General features: G+C 43.9%; 1 protein-coding gene across 1 annotated transcript in view; it reads right to left on the bottom strand.

Moving 5' to 3' along the window:
* Positions 1–625: 625 nt before the first annotated feature.
* The window catches only part of brip1 (BRCA1 interacting helicase 1), a 39,730-nt gene continuing 20,147 nt past the window's right edge, over positions 626–20,208 (bottom strand). The window contains exons 15-20 of the mRNA XM_005930852.3: positions 13,527–13,689; positions 12,795–12,916; positions 3,793–3,905; positions 3,631–3,713; positions 3,208–3,525; positions 626–1,591 (exon numbers count right to left, since the gene is read on the bottom strand). Coding sequence (XP_005930914.1) covers positions 867–1,591; positions 3,208–3,525; positions 3,631–3,713; positions 3,793–3,905; positions 12,795–12,916; positions 13,527–13,689 — 1,524 coding nt within the window. The 3' untranslated portion in view covers positions 626–866. The remainder of the gene's footprint in view (positions 1,592–3,207; positions 3,526–3,630; positions 3,714–3,792; positions 3,906–12,794; positions 12,917–13,526; positions 13,690–20,208) is intronic.

Raw genomic sequence — 20,208 nt, 5'->3', positions numbered from 1 at the left:
GAAACCAGCTTTTGTGGCTGCGTTCAGCAGGATAAGGCGCCACGTTACGAAGCTCAAATCATCTGAAAGTGTTTTCTCAACATAACATTAAGTCCACTGGACTCAAATGGCAGCGCCGCAGGAATGAACCGTGGAACAAGAGACGCCGAGGCTGTGCAGTCGGCATGTTTGTAAAATCTCCGAGAGCAGCTTTCAGCGCCTTGCTGGATCCACGCCATGAAGGCTTAAGAGTTCTGACGCCAGCAGGGGTCCAACATGGCGCTGCAAAGGCGAAACCTTGTGGCTGTTAGCTTTGCTGATCTGGCCCAGTTGAGATCAAACTGGTTTCTACGTCGCTCGTGAGCTGACATGACTCTGACTCGCCTGCCTGGACTGATGGCTGCTCAGCCATGTTGAAGAGGACAACTATTGACATTAATATTAGTTTAAGTTCAAATTAGTGACAAACTGACAGCTGTTTATGTTTTTATTTCAAATAACGCAGCTTTACTCAGCTATGATAAACACACAACCTACCTGCTGCCAGCGGCGTAAGACTCATATCGGTTTGAAACAGACACAAAAAACATCAAACTAAAAGAAATTGTCACAAAATCACCACAGGAATAGAGATGAACAATTTTATTGTGAACTAACAAAGTTTATGCAAATATTTGTACTTACTGCACAACAAATAATTACATGGTTGTAAATGAGACTGAAAAAAGGCCCGTCTTTGGTTCACTCAGACATCTAAAACATTCCCCTTCCTCACCCATAATCTACAAACACATCATTAAACAGGACTAAATGATGAACTGAATGTAGGGCTTTCTATTGCACCTCAGCTGATTTTAACATGAATCTGGTTTCCATGTTTTGAATGTTTATTGTAGTGTAGGACGTTCTGCCTCGTCTTGCTGAGCAGTAGTTAGACCTGTTTGAGTGGAGGAAACGTTCTGTCTGGACCTGGACAGCCTGCTGCTTCTCTGTCTACCCTCTCCCTCCTCATACTGCTTCTGTCCTCTGACTTCTTCCTTCCCCTGCGACAGTCCTGCGCTCTGCTCACTGACTGAAACAGCACTCTGTCCATCCAGAGCTGAGGCGAGCCCTCGCACGTGGGTCTGCTCAGAGCTGAGGAGCTCTTCGGTCACCGAGGCTGTGCTCGTTGCTCCTTGGACCGACTCTGGAAGTGACTCTGCCTTCGTCTCCTCCTGTGCACCGCCTTCATCTCCTTCACCCTCAAAAAGTTCTGGAGTAAAAAACACAGTCTGGTCCTTTTCGTCTTCGTCTGAACTGCCTGCTGCAGGTGGTTCGTTTTCACAGCTGGGCGGGGCCGTTACTGGAGCGGGCTCTGGAGCCAGACTGGTTTGGTCTCCTCTGGCTGAACCATTAGTCTTCAGTGATGCAGAGGCGATCTGCTGGTTTTCTTTGTCGTCACAACAATTGGACGTTTCCTGGCCAGGACTACTCGGTGCACTTCTTTTAAAAATGGGCTTCCTGAAGGTGTGGTTGGTGGGGCTGGAGGTGAAAATGGAGAACAGAGGCAGCGCTGCTCTTTTTTGAAGTGGGAGAGGCTCTTCTGAGGGACGGTGCTGCTTCTTCAACTGGTCTGCATCATGAAAAGAAAATGACATATTTTAATATTCACGAGGACACTTTTTCTCCTTAAAGCAGCTCGAAACTGACAGAACACACGTTTATACTGACAAGGTTTTGAGACTGTCAGCAGTGTGTGCTAGGAGGTCAGTTGATAAAGAAAGATATAGCAAACGTGAGCATACGCTCAATAGAGCCCGAACAAAGGTTAAGAGGATTTAATTAAAAGCAACAGTCCAACATCTGCTCATCAGCTCGCTCCAGCGCCACTCAGGCATGCAAAAGACCTTACAGTAATGAGGCAAGCCACTCAACTGATCCCATGGCCCCCGCCCCCAACGTCCACTCCCAACTATGACGGGGGGGCTACTGCTCCTCTACCACTCTATCCACCACACTGAACTCAAACAGACTAACAGCTCAACCTCGTCATGACCCCAAAGACAATGGGCGTCGCCAAGGCGATGTGCAAACACGTCACCTCGGCGTATTTCCTCCGCGTGATGTCATGCTCCGGCACACCCTTGACAAAAACGATACGCACCTTTTGATCCCCGTCTTTCAAAAGCGTCTGTGCATAAAAGGTCACGATTCATGAAAAATTAAGTTGGACTTGCCTCACACCGTGCAAATCTAACATTACCTCCTTCAACACATCTGCTGAAGGAAAAAGACGTCTGAAAGCGGTAGAAATCTCTCTATTTTCTGACTTTTATTTACACATTTGAAACAAGTGAGGACATTCAGCCAACTGGAATTCAAATCAGGGAGTCTGTGTGATACGCAACAACCTGACTACCAGGTCACCCAAGATTGTTGGACACAGATGTGAAAGACTGAAACTGTGAAACGAACCCACTCTGTCTCAGTGGAGCTCTATAGCCACGGTTCGGTACGCGTCTGCTGCCTGTACGGTAACGAAGCCCCTTCTCCGTGTTTTTTTCTACATATGCATGAGAGTCCACGGACATCACGGCTACTTCACTGATCTTTTTAAAGGCGTCGTAAGTGCCGGTAAAAGAAACGCATTAAAGCAACATGAATTTGATTGGCACGTGTTCTTACTGCTGCACAGCCTATTGGTCAAATTTAGTATGCTTTTACACAATGCAGCACACCACAGTCAGGTCTGATAACGTAAAGCTTTGCCACTGATTTCAACTAGCACATCCCTTTAAAAATCCACATAATAACTTTTGTGATTCTTTGAAGGTTTTTGACATTTTTAATGAAAAATAACTCATGACTTGGAATACATCTTCATGTCACTGGTGGCAAAGTATCGGGGCACAGACAAAAATAAACAAATCAAGAAAAATCAGGACTGTTTCAAACATTTTCCCAAGTGCAGAAGAAGAAAGAAGAGGATGATATGCACAAGAAAGGGTGGAAACACTATGGGTGCCTCCATTGCTACTTGGCCCTCAGTTACTTCATCGTTACTGCTCATTTAAACCTCTCGGTACCATTCAAGGCAGCATTATTGGACAGGCCTTAACAGAGAGGACAGAGCCCAGCTTTGATGATCCGAGATCTATACCTGCTGTATTTTTTAGGTCCTTCAATAAGACTTTAAAGAGATATTGATCTTCCCGAAAATTCGTCTCTCAACAGATCCATCAATCTCACCTGCTTTTTCTTTCTGTTCAGCTTTCAACTGTGTATGGGAACAAATGAGGTCGGCTGAGGGGCTTGAGTGCTGCTGGGGTTCAGGTAGTCTGACACATGAGATAGGTATCTGAGGTTCTGAAGCCTCAGGCAGACTATGTCCCTCTGCAGCGGCTGCTAGGTGGCTGCTGGGAGACGAGACAGTAGAGCTGATGGCCTGCCTGTCAGCAGGAGCCCCATCCATCTTCTTCTGCACCTGAGAGAATGCAACCAAAGACTGCATTGCGTCGCTGAAGGTGCTGTGATGCTGGACAAGCTGGCGGACCCATTTAGACAGACCTGAGATTACAGACACACAACAGAGACAAGTGCTAGCAAACATCTTGCAGTGGATAACCAGTGCCATCTAGTGGTAAAAGTGGGCGGATGAATAGTGCAGAGTACCTGTGATGTACTTATTAGGATTATTCCTGTACCGATCATCCACCAGAATTAGAGCTCCCCAGTCATTCCTGTGGCGAATGCACCTGTAAAATCAAGTTTGGAGTTTTCATTTAGAAGTGCAAAAGGCTCAGTTTTAAATCTGAAGCAGCTGCAGAGGTTTACCTCCCCAGGGCCTGGTTCAGGGCTCTGTAGGCCTGAATCTCATACCAGCGACTGCCTGGGAGAAGACCTCTGGACTTAGAGTGCAGGTCATTGTACTTCATCTTCAGTTCCACCTGGAACACAAACAGAACAACTTTTAAATGTCTGTAAGTCACTTGTGTTGATGGAGAATATTTACAAACAACAGGTATAAAAAAATACAAAAACATTTCATCGAGGCTAAAATGAAAAACAAGAAGCGGTGAAAGCAAAACATCAGGGCAGCATGATAGTCACATGCCTTTAGGCAGTGAGTGTCGGGTTCAATTCCCGGCCAGCCCAGGGCTCAACGGCAGAGTTCACCAAAATCAGACTGAGGTAAGAGTCGGGGAGGTAAGTCAGTAAAGCACAGCTCGAGTTAATGAATCAAAATGACTCCATACGGGTCCGTCGAGGGCTTGTTAATGAAGCTCAGTGGTGCTGCAGCTAACTTCTGTGGGGTTTATAAGGAAAGGGTGTGTTCGTATTAATCGCAGTTGTGCTTTTTTGTTAATTTTTGTTTGTTTGTTTTCTTTTCCTTTACTTATGTTCTAACATGAGAAGCTCTTTTTTTCTATTCAATGTAACCAGTTTTTGTGTTTCCCTTTTTTCTTTTCTTTTCGTAAACTGTATTCATAATAACTCAATAAAAATATTTGGAGTAAAAACTCAGAGGGCTCCTCAAACTAAACTGAAAACGAGTGAAGACGGCTCGTCTTTCAGTCGCCGGTGGTGCGGCAGGTGTCTCTGTTGAGTGTCCCGGGACGCTCAACAGAGAAAGACTGAGATGCAACCAGCAAAGTATGGAGTTGGAGGTCTATGATCCATGATGGCAGCAATTTGCATCAAATTTTGGTTATTGTTGCTCTTTGTTTTGATTTTTTTGCCCCATATTCATTTTACTGATTCAGTTTTTAAAACACCCAAAAATATAAAGAATGGTAACAAATAAAAACAACAAGCTACAAACGGCTGGTTTCTTCAGACCCAGAGTACAAAGTCAGGGAGTTTACGATGTGTGTGGAGGAGCTGTAAACTGAAAATGTCTAGATTTTTGTTTTTACTGGATGTCTGAACTGATCATTTCTTTACAAAACTAACTAAATATCTGGGTTATAAATCACAGCTTGGTCACGAAAGGGTTTCTGATTTGACTACAGCCAAACATAATACCCTGCCATACATATAACTGTATGGCAACACCTTTGGTAACAAGGATTCATGCACAGTTAATAATTAAGAACAGATTGAATTAAAACAGACTATGAAGGAGAACATCAACTGGGTAAACATTCCCCCGAAATATGAGTAAGCTTGAAGCCTGAAGTGGTGAGGTATTGCCCGTCTGCACAGACAGATGTATTCTGAAAGGGTAACAGAGGGGCTAACGAGAGGCCATGACAGAGTAGAGCGGAGGTAGGAGGGGGCAGACAAGGTGGTCGAGGCGACATGAAGCATCCCTGCGCAGAAATGCCAGGAAAGCATCCATCCATTTGCATCTGTCGCTGCTGATTTTAGCGCTAACCTTTCAGAATTGACAAGTGAAAAGTTCAGCTGGCGTCTGACGGGATGCCGTGCAGGGCAGGCTGCTGAACGGGGCTCTAACTGCTTTTGACAGGTACCGTGTGTTTGCCCAGAGCCACCAAACACGGGGCCATGACAGGTACGGGCTGTTCCCTCACGCCAATCACGCAATGCCACTGTGGCCTTCCCGGGCTTGTGTGCGTAAACAAACAAGCAGAGTCACAGGAAATCCTAAATGTCACCCTAAACTTGGTTTGTGACTAATCACACCTCACTCAACAAGCATGCAAACATGCGTGCAACACCTGCTGCTACCTTGGAACACACTAAAACCAATAAAAAGGTTTTTATAGGTTGGAGACTGCAAGCCGACGCTTATCAAGAGATTTAAAACAATAACAGAGGTTTTCAGTAGGAGGGACGTCCGTGTGGCCGTATCGCAGGACGTCTCGAAAACGCTGCCGGGTTCACGGTGAGAGGTTTGCCAACATGTGAGACACCAAAGCAGTTAAAGAATCTACTTCTAGAGCCCGAGAAAGGCCGGTAGCCTCGAGCCGGTGGTGTCATCTAAATCCAATCACAGTCCGTTTCAGTGTTCCAGCCATCACATCCCTGGTCTGTCCCATGTCATCGTCCAATCTGACATGACAGGTTGCATATGTGAAAAAGCCAATCCTGGCTGCTAGCAAATCTAACAAATGTGCAAGAAACCACAAGCTAGAAGGGATTAGTTAAAATGTCAAGAGATCGCTCGCTTGCTTTCGCCTTGTCCTCTACAGCAACCTGTTCATCCCTAAAAACATATATTTGACCACTAGGCATGATTCGCATCTGTTTGAGCTACATTTTACGCAGGGCGTGTGCATGCACGTCAGTGTCAGCGTGCACGCCCCTGGCAGTCCGGGACATCTTGTGCCTGTCACTGAGATTGCTGAGCGCCTCATCTGCCACATGTGGCCGAGCTGACAGCTGAGCGGCTCGTCTCCGACAGCCTCCGTGTGTGTGTGTGCTCACACTCAGGACATCAGACTAGGACATCAGGCTATCGCACTCCAATCTGCTCATGGATCAGCTCACACTAGAGCTTCATACAGACCTACTTATTCTTTAATTGTTCCTCTCAAAGGAAATATCCATGACTAGTATATGGGCTCAAATTGTGGTCATAAATATTTTGTACTTGTAACTCAAATGCATAGTTGTGAACTGGATTTTGTAACCTTGTAACCAAAAATATCAGAAAATGTTGTTTGTGCATCCACAGATGAGACTTTGTTACAAACTGTTTTTGTTAAGGTCTGCTCACAGATACATTTATGCTGTGTGACTTTCAGCTTACGAGTACGAATTTTTCTTGCTTTCAGCTGATTGGTCAATCACAAATTTAACAATCCAATCAGAGAACAGATGGGTTTGGCTGTCAGTGGGGTGCTTTACTGAGCTTCAGGTCCTCCAGCTTCAAACTGTATTTCCAGGTAATGCAGTTTGAAGCTGGAGCACCTCTATAGGAATATCCCATAGGGGTCATACAAGCTAGGTCCCTTAACCTTCGGTTGCTGTTGAAAGGATAAAGTTGAAATACCATTATTACTTTGACACACAGTCAGGGCTGACCCGGGACCACTGCTGCGAGTCACACTGTGCAGCATAAAGGCCCTTTCGCAACAGACGCGCTCACCGCTAACTAAAAGCTAAGGATCCAAAACTTGTTGCGCTGGCCGCTGTGCTCTGTCGTGTACTAGATGCACCTGATCCTTGTCCTTCCAAAGCATGTATCTCTCTGTCTTTATGTCCTCTACAAGAGTTTGTGTTGTATTATCTTCAAACGTTCAATAAAAACATGTATCGCCATTCATAACGAAGAAAGCTTTGTAACTATCAACTAGTGAAGAGTGTGTCATTTCCACAACATCCCCCCCCCCCCTCCCCCCCTCCGAGGTCCACAGAGCCGCTGAAAAGGCTCCGGAGGTCCCTGTGTGAGCACGTAAACCTGCGACAACAATTCACCAAACTCGGACACGCACAGAATGTTTTCCTTGTGCTGATGAAGGAAAACGCTGGCATGTGAAAGGGCATTTCCCCTTCCAGGACCTGAAGCTCAGTATAGCATCACTGACAGCCAAACCCATCTGTTCTCTGATTGGATTGTTACATTTGTGACTGACATGACATTGGCCAATCAGCTGAAAGGAAGAAAAATTGGATCAAAATTTGTACTTGTAAGTTGAAAGTCACACAGCCACGGTGTGCGAGTGCAGTTTTACACGTCGTTGTTTGCTTCGTGTCTGTAAGCAGGCCTTAACAAAAACATTCTCACGAACAAATTCTCATCTAAAGATGCACAAACATAAAACTTTCAGATATTTTGGTTTACAAGGTTACAAAACTACTCACAAACTCACAACTACGCATTTGATTTACAAGTACAAAATATTTTAGTGCTGTCAGCGTTAATCTCGTTAAAATGGCATTAAAGCCATAACCGCATCAACGAGGCAAATCTCCGTTAGCAAGGATCGCCCCGTGCGTGGGGCTGGACGGCGGCGCGAGTTAACCGCGCTAAAATATTTATGACCAGTTTGAACCCATACTAGTAAAGTCAGGCTGCGGGACTGAGCGTAAGGTTGAAGCTTGCTGATCTGACGCTTAAGTTCAAGTTGGCAGTTAATGGTAAACCACATCAAAAAGAATGTAGAAGCTGAACTTCTGCTTCAAAGTCGTCTTTGTTTCACGAGTTTTCTTGGTAAAAATCAGCTCGACTCTAGTGTAAGCATTAACTAAAGGTCTCGAGTCCTCTTTAAATTTCATTTTGGTCTTTGTCTTAAGTCAGTCTTGATTTAGCCACGATTACCACCTTTGATTACCAGATCTCAAAGCTGCTTGGATTAAAGGACACGCACGGCACCTACAAGGAGTAGCAGACGTGTGAGGGTGGAATTGGCGAGCTGCAATGTAATTGAAGAAACATGTGTTTTTGAGGTGCGGATATGTATTTAGTAAAAAAAATTGGGTGAAAGGAAGCTACTCTAGCTAATGACATCACAATGACATATTGAAAAAAAAAGAAAGTGACAGTATGTTGGACCTGGAGACAGCTCCTCAGTGATATTACCCTAAAAAACATATTTAGAAGAATATCCTAAATTTGATTGTGGGGTGCGGACAGGTGGGTGTGGGTTCGCTGAGCTGCACAAAACGCAAAGCAGACAGCAGACCCCGAGCTGCTGCAGGGTTGGAGGTTTCGGGGGGGCTGACTATCTATCCACCCCCAGGACTGCATGCTGTGTGTCAAAGCTGGACCAGCTTTGCGTAGGTGCAGCTATCACACTTCAGCTGCGCTCCCAGGACTTTTCCAGGCTCTTTTTAAATGTGCTAACAGAGTTAACAGTAACAGAAGGGCAACTGCATACATTACGATAACACCTTCAGCTAACAACAACATGCTAAAACACAAAGCTGTCTCAACCTTAAACACATGCGTCTGTAACGTGCAACCATGCAAATCTTTTAAAGTGTAAACTTTAGCGTTTATGTTGAAATGGTTCATCCTTTTGTAGATGATAAATCATCTTCAACCTGTGTGGATTATTTAGGACCAATATTTAAATAGCTCTTGTGAAAAAAAAAAAAAAACATAGTCACCACCAGGACAGCTTTTAATGAATCCCTGGTTAGACTCATTTGATCACATGGTCACGGTTGCTTGTTTTTAGCATTAGACGTCTGAGAGCTGCTTTAACAACACGGACAGTTGGTTGGTGTTGTTTCTCTGAGAGAATAAACAGAGTTTTAGACACTACTGAATAATATCACGAGAATGCACTAACAAAAGAAGAACGAGGATTAAACAAAGGATACTCATGTGTTATGTAGAAGTACTTCAGCTACTGATGACAAAGCCACATGTACAGTGGCTTGAGTGTGCCTGGAGCATCCATCAGCACCTATTCTTGAGGAGTTCCATGAACTCTCCAACATTCTGCTAAAATCCCCGTTATCCATTCGTTTTAAAAGCTTACAGGCAAATGCTCTCGTGTCTCTAATAAAGGGCAACCACAAAGGTTGGCTGTGTTCTTCATTAAACTGAGAGAGATGCCTTATCAGTTGTAAGTGTCTTTTTATTGCTTGTTAAACCTACTTATTGTTTGACTTACTCACGCAGGACGTGACTGTTCACTGTAAAAACATGCCATTGGAAAAACTCAACATAAATGTAATACCACCTTTGGCAAGGCTTTCTCTGCAGAGGACTTTTCAAGTTCAACCTTTGATCTTTGTCACAATAACACAACAGGCCAGTAAAATGCTACGTGCTCCAGCGTCTACAGGTTATGCCTGTCTGGGAATGCAGGCTGCGCAGGCATCGAGAGCGCTGGAGTAGTTTAAATGGAGAGAACAGGGCTTGCACCTCTTATCCTAGCAATGGGGTGCTGTCGTATAACAGCAGAATGAATGCGTTAATGTGTCTGGGTCCATTTGTGCTCTCAGGAGAATGCACAGGTTAGCACTAGTGCATGGAAGTGACTATGTGAGGATATGTCACATATGTGTGTGTGAGCCTGTATGCATTAAAGGAATGTCACTGTGAGACATGCGGAGTAAACGTGATAGCGTGCTAATACATGAAAGGTGTGCACAAACCCAGACACACTAAGACTGCTGGGAGAAAGCAGCATTACTCCTGGGAGTTAAAGGCAGGAAAATCAGTGAGTAAAGAAAACGTTTTAATATGAGAAAGAAGAGGTCACATGATCAGCTCGTGAGGCACTTATTCGATCGTCATCTACACGTCAGAATTATCAGTGCATCTGTGTATTGGGTCGCTATGACAGAAGAGGCTGGCTTCAGGACACACACTCTGTGTAATGAGCAGAACTGCACCATGACAAAGATCACACTTCTTTGTAGCTGTTTCAGAAACAACATTAGTACAACTACAGGTAAGTTCTGTAACAGCTTTGGCTGCGTGCTGGTCTGGAGTACTGAGCTGTGTGTTCTCACAATGCTACAATCTTCCCAGGAGTGGATGTACCAGCAAATTCATCATCACCTGATGTTCAGAGCAACATCTCAGACTCTACGGGCCTCAATTGGCATGTAAAATTTAAACGTTTACCAGAGTGCACTAAGAACTGTCAGGAGACAGCACGTAGCAGCTCAGCTTAGGTTTGCAAACCTCGTGACTTCTGGAACAACGGCCTTTTGACAGATGCAAAGCACCACGTTTGACAAAAACCAAACTGTCAGCACGGTGGCAATGGGATAATGATTTGGGCTCATTTAGCAGCCACTGGACCTAATAGAGAAAGCTTGGGCAAAATAGGGTCATACAAACTGGACAGTGATATCGAGCACATCAGCAAATCTACAACCGAATGGCTGAAAAATAAAGAATCAAGGTGCTTCATACAGAAAGTATTCTGCACAGAACCCCATGAAAACTTTATTTTGTCATATCTACAAATATTGACTGATCTGTTAATGGCTACATTATTATAACTTTTGTTTGTTTGAACTTTTCTGTCCCTTAAAGCAGCTGTTATGTGTCTGTGCTAGTTTAGCATGTTATGGGAGCTAGCTACATAGGCTCAGAGTCATTAGTGTCAATGTCCTCTTCCTCTCAACAGTGTAATGGGGTTAGCTCAGAGACCTTTAGAGCTCCCAGGGCTTCTCTGGGGGCTGCCTCTGTGGCTGAAAGAGAAGATAAGAAGAGGACGGAAACACGACTACAGTGCAGTACAAAAAAGATGGAAAGACAACGTGAAAGTCAGGTTTCAAAGTGATGATGAAAACAAGCAGACCGTTATGGATTCCAACAGATTCAGTCCACAGTAAACAGAACGTTTGACAGCCAGTCTTTTCAAACATAAATGACATTTTTATGACTTCTGTCAGACTGCATCCAAATGCATTGTGTCACATTGCTGTATAAAGCTGAGACTAATAAAAATGAACTAGCTCCTTCTGCTACAATGGAAGCTAGCAATGCTGGTATAAACAGAAGTGATATAGATGGGTCTAACGTGACTACAGTTCTGACACTGGGGAAAACTACGCTAACAACTGTGTTCTTGTTGTGTAACTAAGGATGCAAAAATGAAGGACAGTCACGGTGAGAAGCAGGAGTGTCAGCAGGCCACCTGATCACGCAGCAGCGATCTGTCTGTGGAGCTCTGCGCATGTTGCAAATAAACAAAGGCTGTTGATGCACAGTGTGTCATTAGAAATGCAGCATCTTCATGCTTGGTCAGCTCCACGTCCCCCTTAACTAGCTTTAGCTTCCTCAATCCTCCCCCCAGTGTTATGTTCCTGTTTCCCGTCTGAAACATCGCTTTCAACATACTGTGAGTCGTCTTTTATTGTATTTATTCCATAAATTTGTCAGCCGAATGAATAAATAACACCATATAATTCAGTACAACCAAAAACCAAACCACAGCAAAACTGTACAAAAGAGCCAGAACGACTCAGCCACACAGAGCCAATCAGAGCAGGATCACAAAGTGCTGGGGCGCACAGTTCGGAAAAGTTGGCAGTGCTTTGCAGACAATAACTGTAGGGGTCCAAACCTCCTCTCACACTAACACTGGCACAAAACTGTGAACTGGGAGCTTGGACAACTCTTGGACCCACTTCTTCAACGCCAAAACCAAGAACACCCCCCAAAAATCAAACAAATAAAGAAAAATCAGCAAAATTGAAGACATGCCCTGAGAGCTGACAGAGGTGAAACTGACAGCTGAGGTGAAAAGCAAAGGTGAAAGGACCGAGGAAGCCTCAATCAGCCACACATCTTTCTACCCTGACAGAAAAGGTTAGTGAAAGCTTCATTGTGCTCTGACAGCAGGATCAGAAGGAGTCAAGGGGAGGAAAGTGGGAGGCAGGAGGGGAGGAAGGGACTCAAACTTAAAGGTCAACTTTATCTGCTAAGGACAGGCCAGACACGGCAACATCGCTTTGGGATTCTTTTTCATGGATCACCTAAAAGGGATGCTCTTATTTGGTGTGTGTTTGTGTGAGCGTGCACGTTCATGTCTGTGAGTTATCGTGTTCAAAGTGTTCAATACCAGAGGCAAAGAGAAAAAACTGAAGAGCAAAGAAGGAGATGCTTACAAACTAAACAGGCCCAACCTACACTGTGCTGCCAAAGCCACCCTTTCTTTCCAAACAACTGCTTTACAGGTTTTGCACAGGCACTGTTAAAGGTGGATGACGCTGTGTCAGTGATAAACAGGTGGAGAGCTGCAGATGTTACATATACTGTTACATGTCTAACACTTTTTTAAAAAAAATGATATTCTTTCTATCACATCACACTTCATGTTTTGCCTAATTATGTAAAAATGATTCACATTTTGGATTTTATAACATTAAAATCTTACAACATTTTTATAGCCTGAGTTCCTGCAGCCCTGAAGCACACGCCCAGGGCTTGTGTGGACTGTTGGGATTCTACTTACCTGGAGGTCTTTAATGTTCGGGAAGGGAATTCCAACAGCGACTACTGCCCTGGCGTTGTCGTCCGTAAAATCAAGCCCTTCGCTCACTTTACCCCTACACACAGCAATCAGCAGTGCACCATCTGTATCAAACAAACACACGCCATGAGCCGTGAACATGAAGTGGGAGAAGGCGTGTATGTGGTACGCAACTATGTTCGAGTGGTACGACTCATTGAAATGGATGCTGGGCAGATCTAGCATCCATTTGAAGGATTCATTATCCAAGTTTTTGGATAGTAAAACAATTTCTGTCATTTACTTTTTTAGCCTCTAAACACAGATGTAACAAAGAAAGCAGAGAAATCCCCAACAATCATATGACCCCCTCTGCCTCCCATTCTACTTTTAAATACTCTAGGAACAACAAGTAAGCCTGCAGTGCGAGAGCGAAGTGCTCTAATAGGGTGATATGGTACTACAAGGTCATTAAGATAACCTTAATGAGCTTATAGATCCTTGTATAAGAATAATATTAAATCACAGCCATTGACAAGCCCCCTTTCCAAAGAGTGTGTCATTGGTCATTGACCAGTTTCTTATTAAGGTTGCTTCTAACAGAGGTACACAAACTTTGTGACAATAACAATAACCTGCTGAATTCTGGATTACTCAACTGTAAATGATGCACATTGAATCACTAGTAAACAGCAGCTGTTCCAGAGTCAGCATAACAATGTGTATCAGTCTCACCTTTTTCTTCACAGTATTTGATGGCACTGTAGTACGTGTGAAGCAGCTCATCAAAATCTCCCTTGCCTCCACCACCACGGGGCTCTGTGATCACCGTTTTCTGTTGCTCTAGCTTGTCCCAGAGACCAGTTTTGGTCCATCGGTCTCTCAGTTTATCCAGCATCTGAAAACAGGAAATACATCACCACAGAGGATTTTAGCAAACAGAATGTCCATCCATCCATCTTCTTCCGAACCACCTCACTGACTCCTTTCGATGTGGAGGAGCAGCAGCTCTGCTCTGAGCCCCTCCCGAATGGCTGAACCTCTCACCCTACCTCTGGGGAGAGGCCAGCCATCCTTTGGAGGAAACTCATTTCCACCGCTTGTATTTGCGATCACTACCCACAGCTCGTGACCATAGGTGAGGGTAGGGACGTAGATCGGTAAATTGAGAGCTTCGCTTTTACACTCAGCTCTCTCTTCATCACAACAGACCGGTACAGCGTCCACATCACTGTAGCCGCTGCATCAATTCGTCTGTCGCTGCCTTCTCCCATCACTCGTGAACAAGACCCCGAGATACTTAAACTCCTCCACTTGGGGCAGGGTCTCGTCCTTGACCCGGAGTGGGCACTCCACCCTTTTCCAGCTGAGGACCATGGCTTCAGATTTGAAGGTGCTCATTCTCATTCCCACTGCTTTACACTCGGCTGTGAACCGTTCCAAGGCGAGCTGGAGGCCATCACCCGATGAAGCCAACAGAACCACATCATCTGCGAAAAGCAGAGAAGAGATCCTGAGACCACCAAAGTGAAAGTCCTCCACCTCTTGGCTACGCCTAGAAATTCTGTCCATAAAAATTATGAACAGAATCGGTGACAAAGGGCAGCCCTGGCAGAGCCCATCACCCACCAGGAACGAGTCCGACTTATTGCCGGCTATGCAAACCAAGCTCTTGCAACGGGGAATCACACTCCTCAGCCTCCCTGGGAAAGTCTATGCCAGGGTGCTGGAGAGGAGAGTTCGTCCGTTAGTCGAACCTCGGATACAGGAGGAACAATGCAGTTTTCGTCCTGGTCGCAGAACACTGGACCAGCTCTATCCTCTCGAGGATACTTGAGGGTGCATGGGAGTTTGCCCAACCAGTCTACATGTGCTTTGTGGACTTGGAGAAGGCATTCGACCGTGTCCCTCGGGGTGTCCTGTGGGGGGTGCTCTGGGAGTATGGGGTGCCTGGCCCATTGCTACGGGCCATTCAGTCCTTATACAACCATATTTCACAGGCAGGTGTGGGCAATTCCTTCGTTATGTCATTATCAATTAAGCAGACAAAAGGCCTGGAGTTGATCTGAGGTGTGGTGCTTGCATTTGGAAAATGTTACTGTGGACAGAAAACATGTGGTCAAAGGAGCGCTCCATGCAGGTGAAACAAGCCATCCTTATGCTGCGAAAATAGAAAACAAACATCCGAGAAAGTGGCACAATATTAGAAGTGGCAAAATCTTCAGTTTGGTACATCCTGAGAAAGAAAGAAAGTACTGGTGAACTCAGCAATGCAAAAACACCTGGAAGTCCATGGAACATAATAGCAGTGTATGATCGCAGAATCATTTCCATCTCTTCACAACAGCCAGTTACAACACTGTCCAGGAGGTCAGCGCATCGATATTCAAGTCTACCATAAAGAGAAGACTGCGTGAAAGTAAATACTCAGGGTTCAGGCTGTTAGCCACTCATAATCCTCAAGAATAGAAAGGCTAGATTGGACTTGGCTAAAAAAAAAGCATCTAAAAGACCAGCACAGTTCTGGAAAATCATTGTTGGACAGAGTAAACTAAGATAAACCTCTAACAGAATGATGGCAAGGAAAAAGTAAATGTACTGATTCTTTTATAGCGCTTTTCTACTCTCCTGGAGTACTCAAAGCGCTCTATACAACACGCCACATTCACCCCATACACACCCATTCACACAAGCACTATTATCTATACTGTGAGTGCTTTCTAACTATTATTCAAACGCATTCATACTCCGATGGATGCATCGGAGAGCAAGTTGGGGTAAGTATCTTGCCCAAGGATATTTGGCATGCAAACTGGGGGAGCCAGGGATCGAACCACCAACCTTCCGATCAGCAGCTGACCTGCTGGAAGAGGAATATCCTTGAATGGTCAAGTCAGTCCCTGATATTAGCCCAACTGAACCTGCATTATACTTGTTGAAGACTAAACTTTGGACAGACCGGCCTACAAAGCAACAGCAACTGAAAGCCGCTGCATCCAAAAGGAGGAAACCAGCATCTGGTGACGTCCACGAGTTCAAGACTTCAGGCTGTCACTGGCAGCAGACGGTCTTCAGCCAAGTATTAGAAATGAACATTTCCTTTTCAGTTTTAATTTGTCTAACTGCTTTAGTTCCTCTTTCTGTTCAACCCACTGAATTAAAGCTGAAAGTTGTTTCATTTAAATTTCATTGTGTGATGCACAGAACCAAAATTAGTCCAAATATTTATGGACCTAACTGTATATCTGCAAATAAGTAACCCACCATCTTCAGACAGTGTCAATCTGTACCCTGTGCAAGGTACCACACTGTGAAATATTAATACACCTTCGAAGTCTAAAACAACCTTGCAACAAGAAAAGCAATTATGTTTGCTCCTGTGTCCTCACACTGCTTGGATTTCTTCTCTCGACTTTAACTTGGCAGAGAGCTGATGTATTCAAACCTCCTCTGCAATAAAAATCACTGTTGCTGTACTATTGTTAGCGCAAAAAGTCAGCAGCTCTCCGGGGAGGCACATTGATCTAAAAGCCCTCATCCAAGCCCCACTCGTGTTGGTCCTGTGCAGATTACATCCTTGAATAAGCATGGCTTCACAACCAGAAAGAGGCTTCACTGGCGTGGAAATGTGTTAGAAGGGTCAAATAAAAGTTCTTCTCATAGTCAGCAGAAAACTTCTTAATGGGTTAATAGTGTCAAACTGTCGATCGTAAGCTAGCTGCAGGTGAGACCTTCGGCTGGGAGGAATGCAGAGGATATTTGCACACTTGTAAACCTATTGCGTTCACCTGTGTTGCAACCAAAACACCACAAACCAGCAGACCTCAAACAGCACAGAAGTTTACTTTTTGGGTTTTGTGCAGTACTGAGGAAAACAACAGAAGCAAATGGGACAGCAGGGGAGCGCTGATATATTTTTGCAATCCAGTGTGACGGCCCCACACCGATCAAACGAAGCGTGGGAAAGATTTCATCAGGTTGGTGCCTACTAAAGCAAGCGAGGTCAGAATGTTTGCATCAATAAAACATGACTCACTCACTAAATATGCAGCATTACATCAACAAGGACCCCCCTTACGTGCATCTTCAACTCAGCAAACTGTTTGCCCTGCAATTGCTTTGCAGTGCAGTCTTAAGCGAGAGATGAATAATTCAGGTTATGTACTTTAGGCTGATCTACCACTAAACAAAACAGCCATTATCTGCCAGGCTGCGCTTGGAAAGGAGGTGATTCCACATGGAGATGAGTATGGAGACAAAATGTTCCTACTGATAAAGCTGATGTGACGGAGTCTGACAGTGTTTTATACTCACTACACAAAAGGTCGGGGTTTGTATTTTTAGCAATGAATAACACAAAGGGCCTTTCAAAATAAAGGTTTGTGGTGAACACTTTAGTCGCGGATCAGTTTGGGCAATCTAACGTCTGTAATCTGATTGGTCTCTGTATTGATCACCTAAACATGATGACGATCGTCACAGTTCATCAGAAGATCATGGGGTTTTGAAAGGGATAATAGTCTCCTAATGCACAGACAGGAGGCCAGTCTCGACTACAAACTGATCGCCTGGGCAAAAAGGCTAAAGTCCTGCAGAGCAATTGAACAGAGGCCTTGGTAACCGCACTAGAATCACCATCTGGCAGTTAGATAAGCCCTTTTCCCACCTGATTGGCCGAGACATGGAAGTACAACATTGGTCCAATAGAGCAGCGGTCCCCAACCCCCGGGCCTCGGACCGGTACCGGTCCGTGAGTCGTTTGGTACCGGGCCGCGAGAGTTGAGGCTCAGGTGTGAAATGTATAGTTTTCAGGGTTTTATCGGTTTTCAGTGTTATTTTGTTATCATTTTTATCGTTAACTCGGTTTTCCTGGGTCTTTTCACGTGTGTTATGAATAAATTTTCTTTTTTACGGTACCAGTACTAGTTTTATTTTGTTGTGTTTATCCGCGACACCTTAGAGGCCGGTCCATGAAAATACTGTCGGGCATAAACCGGTCCGTGGCGCAAAAAAGGTTGGGGACCGCTGCAATAGAGGACTGCGGTGGCGTTTTTAAACCTGTCGACTGCAGCCCCAAAAGGATCTGCGTCCTCCTGTCATGTCATTTTTGCGATTTCTTTTTAAATTTTGGTAAAGATCTCTTCTCCCCTTTGGTTTTCTTTCTTTCTCTCCCCCTCTTTCTCTCATTCATTCCCCCTGTCCTATTTATTAAAAAAAAAAAAAAAAAAAAAAGACAAAGGATGAACTGAAGCTCTGCCATCACATAATGTCGCATACTGCTGTTTCTGATGTCATTTATAAAAAAATAAATAAATAAAAATAAATAAATAAATAAATAAATAAATAAATATTGGTAAAGATTGTACAGCATACATCATTAATGCGTTAAAAATAATGAAACGAAACAAGAATTGGGTGCTTGATATTTAATATAATTCTGCCTGAATACTTCACTCTTCTTGGCAGAATTAATACAGTTCATATAGACTGGTTGTTTTCCCGGCACAGACCCGGCATGGTCCATAGCATCTGACCACAGCAGCAGACCTGACCCTGGCTTTCAAACCTTGTGTTACTCGTGTGTGGTTCCTCACATTTACAGAGTTGTTTGTATATAGTGTGTAAATTAGTTGACTTGTAAATAGACACTGAAACAGAAGGGCTGAGCTGATTTATTATTTTCTTGTACTGTTTCCTCCTGTTTAGGGAGTTAGGTGTAGCACGTGTCTTTTGTTTGGTTTTTGTTTCACACCTCCTTTCCTGACTTAGCTTGTTTTTGTTTGTTATTTTGTCCTTTGTTCACCCCAGGCTTCAGTTTTCAGTGTAGACACAAATAAACCACCGTTCACTTCAAAGGTTGGCTTCTGGGTATGGTTCACTTCCTTTCTACCCCTTATGTTATCTTCCTGTACCCCTAGACTGGGGCGTAACATATGGGATCATTTTCCTGTTGGAACACAAAATTGTGTCCAAGTTTCAACCATCTAGTGGTTGATCTGAGGTAAAGTTAAAGAATTTGGAGCTAGTCCTCCTTCATTGTTCTACTTTATGAAATGTGTTGGGGTGTCGAACTCCAGGCCTCGAGGGCCGGTGTCCTGCAGGTTTTAGATCCCACCGTGGGTCAACACACCTGAATGAAATGATTAGTTCATTACCAGGCCTCTGGAGAACTTCATGACATGTTGAGGAGTCATTTAGCCATTTAAATCAGCTGCGTTGGATCAAGGACACATCTAAAACCTGCAGGACACCGGCCCTCGAGGCCTGGAGTTCGACACCTGTATGTTAGTCAGTCTATGACTGCTGTCAAACAAATCCTTTTATACTAGCAAACAAAAAATACCGGTTGCAGTTAATTATGTCCACTGGGAAGAAGTTAAAACGGCTTCGGCAAGTTACTGTAGAACCTGCAGCATTATTTTTTAAAAGATTTAAGTGATTTTATGTATTTTTCACTCTGTGTGGATTAAACGAAATCTAAAATCAATTCAAACTTCTGCAACATCTGTCCTGTACAAACAGTCAGATTTACCAAAGTTGGAATCGCCAAATTACCACGACATTCACACAAGGACTGTGGATTTTTCTTATTTTTTAAACACAATCACATTTTATCAGCTTATATCCTTATACATGCTGTTTTGTACTATTCCACTCTCTTCATTTACATTTACATTTCTCAAATTCTTTAGAATTGTGGAATAATTTGGAATTTAAACCACCCAGTGGGGGTGCCATAGGAATACTTGTCTGCATTTCTTTAACATATCTGTAAATGGGTTAGTATGGAATAAAATGTGTGATGCTATCAAGATGCATGGCTGCATGTGTGAAAGTGACCATCGTACAGTCAAACAAATCTTCAACACCTTCAACAAACACTTTCAACCAGGAGTGTGAGACACTCAACACAGAAACTGCAGCCACCAAAATGACAGACATGAGCAGCATCATGAATAATTCAGGGACATCATCTGAAGACCTGCTGTTTAGATGTCAGACCTTGGTTATAAAATGTTAATCTAACGAATAAAACAGAAAATTCTCCCATCCAGAATTTTATCATCAACTTAATTTAAGAAAAATAAAACAAGTGAGGCTTACCAATTCAACACCATGGAAACTATACTCGGTAAAACTGCTCATTTTTATATTTGTATAGGTATATATTGGTTAAAAAACCCTCTAATTATAATTATGTTTCACTGCACATCCAGGAGAAAAGCATTTATTGAACTTGCTTCTAAAAAGCAGCAAAGCTGTCATTTAAAAGTGAATTTATCTGTGAACCACCATGTTTAGACTTCAGCAGGGATCTCACAGCAGCAACGTTATGATGCCCGCACAACATGAATGGGAATGAGCAGTATTTAGCACATAGGAGAGCACAACAGTGTTAATAATGCATTGCCCTTTC

Source organism: Haplochromis burtoni, unplaced genomic scaffold (genome assembly GCF_018398535.1).
Source record: "Haplochromis burtoni strain Fernald_Lab_line unplaced genomic scaffold, NCSU_Asbu1 Contig_132, whole genome shotgun sequence".
Classification (NCBI taxonomy): Eukaryota; Metazoa; Chordata; class Actinopteri; order Cichliformes; family Cichlidae; genus Haplochromis; species Haplochromis burtoni.
This window is presented reverse-complemented; position numbering and strand designations above follow the sequence as displayed.